Source organism: Mobula hypostoma, chromosome 5 (assembly GCF_963921235.1).
Source record: "Mobula hypostoma chromosome 5, sMobHyp1.1, whole genome shotgun sequence".
Lineage (NCBI taxonomy): Eukaryota > Metazoa > Chordata > Chondrichthyes > Myliobatiformes > Myliobatidae > Mobula > Mobula hypostoma.
This window is the reverse complement of record NC_086101.1, coordinates 118,564,322-118,575,172: the sequence shown is the minus strand read 5'-3', so window position 1 is coordinate 118,575,172 and position 10,851 is coordinate 118,564,322. Positions and strand designations below refer to the sequence as shown.

Sequence of the window (10,851 nt, the reverse complement as noted above, 5' to 3'; positions counted from 1 at the left end):
TCTTACCCCTTCTCTTCTCCTCACCTGCCGACCACCTCCCCCCAGATCCTCTCTTCCTTCCCTTTCTCCCACGATCCATTCTCCTCTCCTATCAGATTCCTTCTTCTTCAGCTGTTCATCTTTTCCACCCATCACCTCCCAGCTTCTTACTTCATCCACAAAATGCTGGAGGAACTCAACAGATCAGGCAGAATCTATGGAGAGGAATAAACAGATGTTGTTTTGGGCCAAGACCCTTTTTTCAGAAATGTCGACTGTTTACTCACTTGAAGTTAGGTCTGTATGAGTTCAGAGTTTAGAAGTATAAGGAGTGATCCAATTTAAACATCTCAGGGCATGTGACAGGGCCGATGTGGAGATTTAGGACCAGAGGGCACAGCTTCAGGATACAAGGATGACCCTTCAGAACAGAGATGAAGAGGAATTTCTTTAGCGGGTGTCATTGGGTATATTTAAAGAAGGGATTGACAGATACTTGATAAAACAGGTCTTCAAAGATTATGGGGAGAAGACAGGAGAGTGGGGTTGACAGGGATCATAAATCAGCCATGATGGAATGGCAGAGCAGACTCAATGGGCCGACTGCCTTAATTCTGCTCCAATATCTTAAGGTCTTATGATTTCCGTAAGCAGTACTCCACAACTATCTGTGGTAGAAAACACTGGCGATTCACCACCCACTGCAAGCAGAGGTTCCGACACAACCTCAGCATTACCTGTCTGCCCCCTCATCTTGTAACCCTGTCCCCTCAGTCGAGACCCCCCCACTGGTGGAGATGACCCAACATCGACTCTGTCAACATCCCCTCAGAGTTTTACATGTTTCAGTAAGATTGGCCCTCGTTCTAAACTGCAGAATATGTTGATCCAGACTGACTGCCCTCTCATCCTAGGATTTAACCCAGTGAGACGCATCTACACAAAGTGTTGTTGCGGGAAAGCAGCATTCGTCATCAGGGACCCCCACCACCCAGGACTCGCTCTCTCCTCACTGCTACTGTCAGGAAGAAGGTACAGGAGCCTCAGGACCCACATCACCAGGTTCAGGAACAGTTACTACCCCTCAACCATCAGACTCTTGAACCAAAGGTGATAACTTCACTCAATTTCACTTGCCCCATCACTGAAATATTCCCACAACCAATGGATTCATTTTGGGGCATTCAACCAGATTGCAGAAGACAACAAACCGTGCAAATAGAAAAAGTAAGCAATAAATGGAGAACATGAGTTGAAGAGTTCTTGAAGATGAATCCAATAGCCAGAGTGGTAGTGAATCTGTGGAATTCATTGCCATAGGTGGCTGTGGAAGCCAAGTCACTGGGTATACTTAAGTCAGAGGTTGGTAGGTTCTTGATTGGTCAGGGCATGAAGGGATACGGGGAGAAGGCAGGAGATTGTGGCTGAGAGCGAAAATGGATCAGGCATGATGAAATGGCAGAGCAGATTCAAAAGGCCAGGTGGCCTAATTCTGCTCCTAGATCTTATGGTCTTATGGTCTCAACCATCAGGCTGAACTAGAAGGGATAAATTCTTTCAGCTTCACTTGCCCCATCACTGAAATGTCCGCACAACCTATGGGCTCACTTTCAAGGACTCTTCATCTTATGTTCTCAATAATTATTTATTTATTTATCTGACCAGCTATCTATCTATCTATCTATCTATCTATCTATCTATCTATCTATCTATTTATTTATTTATTTGTCAATTAATTGATTAATTATTTCTTTTTTATATCTGCACAGTTTTTTGTCTTCTGCCCACTGGCTAAACTTGATTCTTTCATTGATTTTATTATGGTTATTATTCTATTATGGATTTATTGAGTATGAAAAGAAGAAATTGAATCTCAGGGTTGTATATGGTGACATATATATATATATATATATACACACACATATACATACTTTGATAATAAGTTTACTTTGAACTTTGAATCTCCTTTGAACTGTCTACAATGCTGGTATATCCTTTGTTATCTAAGAGGGCTAGAATCATGCACAGTATTCCATCAACAGCTGTAAAATTGATCTGTAATGCTTTGATTTATAAGATCTCTGCATCCTTGTAAGCAATTAGTCCGTGGAGACAATTAGAAATAGGACTGATTGTGTGGGTTGTATGGAATGGGAGTGAACGAGAAGAGACTTGTTCATTGGGGTAACGGTGAAACCCCTAGGAACATGAACAGTAAAATACTGCAGATGCTGGAGCAACACACACAAAATGCTTGAGGAACTCAAAAAATTCAAAGTTAAATTTCTTATCAAAGAACATAGACGTCAGCATAAAATAGAACAACAGCGAAGAACCAGTATGCAAAAGACAACAAATTGTGCAAATACAAAAATGTCGAAATAATAATAAGATAAATAAGTAATAAATAATATGGAGAACATAAGATGAAGAGCCCTTGAAAATGAGTCCATAGGTTGTGGGAACAGTTCAGTGGTGGGCGAGTGAAGTTGAGTGAAGTTATCCACTTTGGTTCAAGCGCCTGATGGTTGAGGGGCAGTAACTGTTCCTGAACCTGGTGGTATGGCTCCTGAGGCTCCTCTACCTTCTTCCCGATGGCAGCAGTGAGAAGAGAGCATGGCCTGGATGGTGGGGGTCCTTGATGGTGGATGCTGCTTTCCTGTAACAGGTCATGTTGTTGACGTGCTTAATGTAGAGGAAGGTTTTTACCTATGATGGACTGGCCATATCCACTGCTTTTTGTAGGTTTTCCATTCAAGAGTGTTGGTGTTTCCATACCAGGCCGTGACTCAAGGTAGAGAGGGGCACAAATTTGAACAGGCATGTCACGGTCCCGACCGTTAATTCCCCATTTTCTCCTATTTCTCTTTGATTGTGTCATGGTCCCGACCATTAATTCCCTATTTTCTCCTAATTCCCTTTGATGGCGGCACACCTGTTTCTCATCAAGACTTGCAGCATAAAAACCCCGGCTTTGCATCCACTTGTTGCCAGATCGTTGTTTTAGCAAGTGTGGTGATTAAAGTTTCCGGCCGCTTAGGATTGTGTATTGTAAGTTTTACCTCAGTACCGAGGTTTACCTGTGTAACTCTATCTCTCCGTGTCAAGATAAGGATTCTAAGTTTTACCTCAGTACCGAGGTTTACCTGTGTAACTCTATCTCTCCGTGTCAAGATAAGGATTCTAAGTTTTACCTCAGTACCGAGGTTTACCTGTGTAACTCTATCTCTCCGTGTCAAGATAAAAATTCTAAGTTTTACTTCAGTACTGAGGTTTACCTGTGTAACTCTGTCTCTCCATGTCAAGAAAAGTATTGTCTACCACTTGCCTTTCTGCGCTCCGAGTCAAGATAAGTTCTGCCTGCCTCCTGCTTTTCTGTTCACCTTCTTGTTTGTCGTTCAGCTCCAGCCACGCTCTTGCCCGCATCTGCATCCCAACTCAATCTCCGTGCCAGTGTCCTGTGTTTGGGTTCGCCCTGTTCCTTGCAACAGGGCATCAGTGAGAGTCATGGTGCAAGTGAACATGTGGCATGCAAGGGTTTCTAGAAGTACTTTTCTGTGAACAAGTGTGTAAATAGACTCGTATAGCTCGATTCTATTTATGAACTGATGCAGGCAAAATTCCAGACCACAATGCACGGAGTTCACCACACAGCCAATCAGCTCCCAACATCACAATTGAGTTTCTGAAATGATGTCCAATCAGCTGATTGAAAAGCATACAACGGCCAAGCATTCGGAGGACACACCATAATCAACAGCCGTCGCCGTTGTCTCCTCGCATGGTGACGAAACGTTTGCAAGTAAATTGCCAGGATCAGAGAACAACTCAACCCAGCCATAAATTATACCAAGTTACAAGAAAGAACAAAAAAGTACAAAGCTCACTTTAGTTATCAACCTGTAACATTAACTGTTTCGCTAGCTCACTTTTGCATGATTAATTACTTAATTATTCATGTATTTATTTATCTGTTGCTTATCTAGAGATACAGCATGGTAACAGGTCCTTCTGAACCAATGTGTCTGTGTCACCCAATCAACCTACTAACCGGTGGGAGGAAACCGTAGCACCCAGAGGAAACCTAGTAGTATTTATGTCTGGCACCGCTGCCACAAAACAACAAGATTTATGATATAATTATTCTATTTACTTACAGATACAGTGTGGCCCATCGAGCCCATCTATTTCTTCTTCTTGGGCTCTTATCTGCCAGTGGAGCTCAGGCCACTGATGAGCTCCCGTCTCCATTGTCCAAAGTCGATGGTACGGTTGGAGCTCATCAATGTTTCTGTACAGGGGATTGACCCATGAAGCTTCAGCAGAGCCCTGTTGGCTGGCCCTAACCATTTCCACCTCTCACCACAGGGACATAGGGTTGGACTTTGCAGGGCATCCCACCTATTTAACCCTAGTCTAATCACAGGACAATTTACAATGACCAATTAACCTACCGACCGGTACGACTTTGGACTGTGGGAGGAAACTAGAGTATCCAGACAAAACCCACGCAGTCATGGGGAGAACGTACAAACTTCTTATAGACAGTTCAATGGTTCCATTTGATATCGGAGAATGTATACAGTATACAACCTGAAATTCGTACTCTTCACAGACATCCGCCAAACAGCAAACCCCAAGGAATGAATGTCAGAAAAACGTTAGAACTCTAAAGCTTACCCCTCCCATGTCCAAGCAGCAGCAAAGCCTCCCCCTCCCCCCGTTTGTTCCAGCAGGAGCATCAGCCCCCACCACTCACCATGCAAGCAATAGTAAAGCCCCCAGAGAGACCATGATCCGCAGTGCACCAAAGACTACAGTCCATAACCCAGCTCCTTGATGTGCCACAGGCCCCCTCTTTCAAGAACAATGGAGATGATGTTGGAATCACTGGAGATGAACTCTGAACTCCAACACTCCGAGCTGTAATCATGTCGTGCTAACCGCTACACTACCGTGACACCAATGTCAGTGACAATACACCTCATTTCGATTTCCTCTCCGCAGATGTTGAGTATTTCTAACTTGTGAATTTGAAAGGATTAGGTCCATTGGTTGTGAAACAGATGGAAATCATTGGAAGGCATTTGGTGAAGTGGAAGAGTGTAGAGTATGGAAACCAGGCAACTGGGAATAAATTCTTCTATTCTCCACTCTGAACTCTTAGCTCTTCTCCTCACCTACCTATTACCTCCCCCCAGTGCCTCTCCTCCTTCCCTTTCTCCCCTGATCTACTCTGTCTCCCATCAGATTCATTCTTCTCCAGCCTTTACCTTTTCCACCTATCACACCACAGCTTCGTACTTCATCCCCCCTCCCCCGCCCACCTGGCTTCACCGATCACCTTCTAGTTTGTACTCCTTTCCATCCTACCACCTTCCCTTTCTGTCTTCTCCCCGCTTCCTTTCCAGTCTTGATGAAATGTCTCAGCCCAAAACATCGACTGTTTATTCAATTACAGAGATGCTGCCTGACCTGCTGAGTTCCTCCAGCATTCTGTGTACGTTGCACTGGGAAACTCAAATCTCTTTCTACCTAATAATTTCAAGGTTCAAAGTATGTATATGTCACTATATATAGCCCTGATAACCATTTTATTGTGGGCATACTCTGCAAATCTATAGAATAGTAACGATAACAGGATCAATGAAAGATCAACCAGAGTGCAGAAGACAACAAACTGCAAATGCAAATATAAATAAATAACAATAAATAATGAGAACATGAGATAATAAGATAAAGAGTCCTTAAAATGAAATCATTGATTGTGAGAACACTTCAGTGGATGGGCAAGTGAGTGTAGTAATCCCCTTTTGTTCAAGAGCCTTTTGGTTGAGGGGGGTCATAAGTGTTCTTGAACCCGACGTTGTGAGTCCTGAAGCTCTTGTACCTTCTACCTGATGGCAACAGTCAGAAGAGAGCACACCCTGGGTGGTGGGGATCTCTGATGATGGATGCTGCTTTCCTACAACAGTGTTTCACGTAGATGTGTTCAATGATGGGGAGAGTTTTACCCATGATGGACTGGGCCAAATCCACCACTCTTTGTAGGATTTTCCATTCAAAGGCATTGGTGTTTCCATACCAGGCTGTGATGCAGCCAGTCAATACACTCTCCACTACACATCAACAGAAGTTTGTCAAAGTTTTTGATGTCATGATGAATCTCTGCAGACTCCTAAGGAACGCAAACATGAGGAAATCTTCAGATGCTGGAATTTCAAGCACACACATAAAAGTTGCTGGTGAACGCAGCAGGCCAGGCAGCATCTCTAGGAAGAGGTACAGTCGATGTTTCGGGCCGAGACCCTTCGTCAGGACCAACTGAAAGAAGAGCTAGTAAGAGATTTGAAAGTGGGAGGGGGAGGGGGAGATCCGAAATGATGGGAGAAGACAGGAGGGGGAGGGATGAAGCCAAGATCTGGAAAGTTGATTGGCAAAAGGGATATATATATATATATATATATATAATAAATAAATAAATAACGGATGGGGTACGAGGGGGAGGAGGGGCATTAACGGAAGTTAGAGAAGTCAATGTTCATGCCATCAGGTTGGAGGCTACCCAGACGGAATATAAGGTGTTGTTCCTCCAACCTGAGTGTGGCTTCCGATGCAGCCTTCTATATATTGGCGAGACCCGGCGTAGACTGGGAGACCGTTTCGCTGAACACCTACGCTCTGTCTGCCAGAGAAAGCAGGATCTCCCAGTGGCCACACATTTTAATTCCACATCCCATTCCCATTCTGACATGTCTATCCACGGCCTCCTCTACTGTAAAGATGAAGCCACACTCAGGTTGGAGGAACAACACCTTATATTCCGTCTGGGTAGCCTCCAACCTGATGGCATGAATATTGACTTCTCTAACTTCCGTTAATGCCCCTCCTCCCCTTCATACCTTATTTGTTATTTATTTATTTTATTATTTTATATATATATATATATATACTTTTTCTCTCTCTCCTTTTTCTCCCTCTGTCCCTCTCACTATACCCCTTGCCCATCCTCTGGGTTTCCCCCGCCCCCTTTCCCTTCTCCCTGGGCCTCCTGTCCCATGATCCTCTCGTATCCCCTTTTGCCAATCACCTGTCCAGCTCTTGGCTCCATCCCTCCCCCTCCTGTCTTCTCCTATCATTTTGGATCTCCCCCTCCCCCTCCCAATTTCAAATCTCTTACTAACTCTTCCTTCAGTTAGTCCTGACGAAGGGTCTCGGTCCGAAATGTCGACTGTACCTCTTCCTATAGATGCTGCCTGGCCTGCTGCATTCACCAGCAACTTCCATGTGTGTTGCTTGAAACTCCTAAGGAAGTAGAGGCACTGCCGTGCTTTCTTCACAATTGCATTTACGTGCTGGGCCCGGACAGATCATCTTAAATAGTAACACCTACGAATTTAAAGTTGCTAACCCTTTCTACATCTGATCCTCTGGCTCATGGATGTCTGGTTTTTCTCTCCTGAAGTCTATAATCTGTTTGTGGAATAGGTTCATTATTCACCAATGCTTTTCTTAATGTCTGTTGTTTAATCTCCATCTTTCCTAGTATCCTCATTCTCCAGGGGCCCGGAATAAGCAAAAAAAAGAAATCAGCTTTCGAGCCAGTGATAAACAGCTCCAACTAGAGACCAGAGCAACTTGTTTGGACGTGACCCATTACCTAGGAGAAGACTGCAAGCAACACCATTCGGAGGCCACCAAAAAATGTTTCAACTACTTTAGTGGTCAGTAGACTGGTTCTCAGAATTTTGGAGATCCCATAGTAGAATTTCGAATACCTCAGATCGCAATGTGAGGACATAGCCAAGTAACGAATAGAGCATCAAACAGAACGCTCTCTGCAGCCAGAGGGACCTACGTAAAACTACCAAGGTCCCAGTGGATTGAATCTCAAGTGGGAAGCCAACAACTACCAGCAAGTCACTGCAAGCCGGGCTGCTCACTCGGGCAAGTTGTTTACTCTGAGCCACGTCTGCTCAACATCTGCCTTCCAACCAACAGGAAGAGAAGGTCCAATTGGGGTCACAATTGGGAGGAAGGGATGGAGCTGGAGAGAAAGACACCACTTTAGGCCCATTCTCTTGGAAAGTTGTGTTCTCTCTTCCTCCAATACCCAACTCCCTTCTCGTCAAGGAATTCTCCAGAAGTTGCAAGTTGAGTGCAGGATTTTGAGTTGGAAAGGCTGCAAAGGAAAGTCCAGTCATAATAGGGTGTGTCCTGATGAAGGGGTCTGAAACATTGACTGCTCATTCCCCTCCATAGGTGCTGCCTGGTCCATTAAGTTCCTCCAGAATTTCGTGTGTGTTTCTTAAGATTTGCAGCATCTGAAGAATCTCTTGTGTCTAAGGAGGCTGGGACTCAGATCCTTCTGGAGGAGAGTGGAAGGTTGCCAACAGTGGGGAGAACGGGCTTTTGAGTTGACCCAACGCTCTCAGACATCTCAAGCCTTCAAGTCAGCTGGGTCACTCAAGACAAGCCCACCATGGTGGTTGAAACTGAGGAAGTGGACAAGGTAGACCTGGAGTGCCACATCTGTTGCCATGACTACAACTGGAGTGACAAGTGTCCCCGGGAGCTGGAGTGCCTCCACACCTTCTGCACCGAGTGCCTGGTCAGGTTAGAGGGCCACTGCCGCATCTCTTGCCCACTCTGCAGGTACAGCACGGAGCTCGGTGCCCTCGGAGCCCTGGGCCTGCCCCGGCAGCAGTACATCCTGTCCAAGATCCCGGTGTCAGCAGAGCGCGGTGGCGGGGTGGCCGCACTGAGCCAACAGGTCATCCTCACCCTGGACTCCGGCGAGACAGCGGTGGTGAGGCTGCCCACCATCAGCCTGAGTGTGGAACAGGGGGAGGGCCAGAGGGTGGCGCCCCTCCAGGAGTCTGCCCTCTTCCATCAGAGCCAGAAGCACCAGACCCTCATGTGCCTGAAGAAAGCCTCCGCCCGCCTCACTGCCCTCATCATCCTCGTCTGCGTGGCCGCCTTCGTGTTTGCCCCTCGGTTCTCTTAGAGCTGACCCTGGGCTCTTGCTGTCTTGCCATTCCTCGAGGGGGCAGGGAGGAAGCAGCAGCTGGAAATTCTATTACACTGGATTCCCTGGCCATTCGGCCCATTTGCTGATGGCTGTTTTCCATCTATGCCTGGTTCCAATCCATGCTTTCCGATTCAGGAAGCCTCAGAACATACAGCCCTGACTGGAATAGTTAAATTCTCCTCCTTCTCCCTCACTTCCTTTTTTGCTCCATAATTTTAAATCTCATATTTTCTTCTCCAAATCTACTCCTTCTCTCATTTGCTCCACTTACTAACTCTATCCTGACCCCCCTCTATTCATTTTATCATATCCCATCTCTCTCTTTCTCACTTATTCCCCACCTTCTCTCATTCCCCATCTCTCTTTCTTATTCTTTACATCTCTCTCATTCCCCAACTCTCTCTATTGTTCCCATGTCTCTGTCTCTCATGCCCACCTCTGTCTCTCATTCCCCATCTCCTTCTCTCGTTCCCCATCTCCCTCTCTCATTCCTCATCTCTCTCTCATTCCCCATCTCTCTTTCTCATTCCGCATCTCCCTCTCTCATTCCCCATCTCTCTCTCATTTTCCATCTCTCTATCTTATTGCTCACCTTTCTTTCTCTTTCCCTCTCTCTCTCTCTCTCTCACACACACACACACACACACACACACACACACAAACACACACACACACTGTAATTCCTCATTACCCTGTTATTTCTCACCTCTCTCCCCTCACTGTCTTTTTCTTCCCTTCACAGAGGCCTAGACACACAAATTAGGGACTCAGACCTCCCAGCCCACCCAATGCATGCTGACCACCAAACACCCACTGACACCAATCCCATTTCATCCTCCCCACATTCCCACCAGAGTCTACCTCTCTCCCACACACTAGAGGAACAATTTACAGATGGGGAGTGAGAGAGGTTGGACCAATGACCCCACACATCATTGGGACATGGAAGGGAAGCAGAGCTCCTGGTGGAATTCCAGATGGTCACAGGGGGAATTCCAAATAGGTTGTACCCACAGTCCTATTTCCAATGTCCTTGTTAGGTGGTAACTTAATTCTATTCGACACACAGGAGTTATTTGTCCTTGGCCACTTCACACCCAAAGGGGCTCATTTACAGTGGCCAATGAACCCATCTCGTTTCTTTGGGATGTGGGAGGAAGTTGGAGTGTCTTCTACAGCTGCAAAAGTCCTGAGAAGGGTTTCTGAGTCTCCAATTTGATGGGACGTTGATTGCTCTAACTATTGGTAATTATTTCCCCCCTCTCTTTTTTTGCACTACACCCCTTACTCTTTTTACATTCACCATTGCGGTGCCCTTTGTCAGACCTTGGTAACTTTCAATCCCTGGGTTCTTTCAGGGCTTTGGGAATGAGCGAGAAACTTTGATTTTCATGATCATTTATTTTAAAGTTTAAACAAAGATACGGAGTACTTGAAACTAAATGAGGATCCGAGAAGCAAAGCAGAGATTAAAGAGATTCCATAGATTCAATATGGTGCTTATGAGAAATCTATCACCTTTATACTCAAGATAACAGAAACTCCTTAGATAGAGGTAAACTAATTAATGGTTGCACAGTTACATCATGTGGGTTATGTGCTAATACCTAGCCAATTAAAAATGAAAAGGTATACATAACTGCTATACTGCTTTCTGCCAGTAAGTGGGGACGAACCACCACATACTGTGAAAAATACATGATTTGTTAAAGATAAATTGCTAAAAATACAAATTATGTCATTAAAAAGAAATTACAATTTAAACCATGATTTAGTCTTGCATTAATTCAACCAATATCTTGTAAGAAGTAAAAAATCCATACCAACACCTCTCACCCCTT

General features: G+C 45.1%; 1 protein-coding gene across 1 annotated transcript; it reads left to right on the top strand.

Annotated features, from left to right (window-relative positions):
• The first annotated feature begins 8,049 nt into the window (after nucleotides 1-8,049).
• LOC134347332 (E3 ubiquitin-protein ligase RNF182-like) lies at nucleotides 8,050-8,986 on the top strand. Its single transcript, XM_063049729.1, has one exon. It carries the CDS (start codon nucleotides 8,462-8,464, stop codon nucleotides 8,984-8,986), a length of 525 nt encoding a protein of 174 aa, XP_062905799.1. The 5' UTR covers nucleotides 8,050-8,461.
• The last annotated feature ends 1,865 nt before the right edge of the window (nucleotides 8,987-10,851 follow it).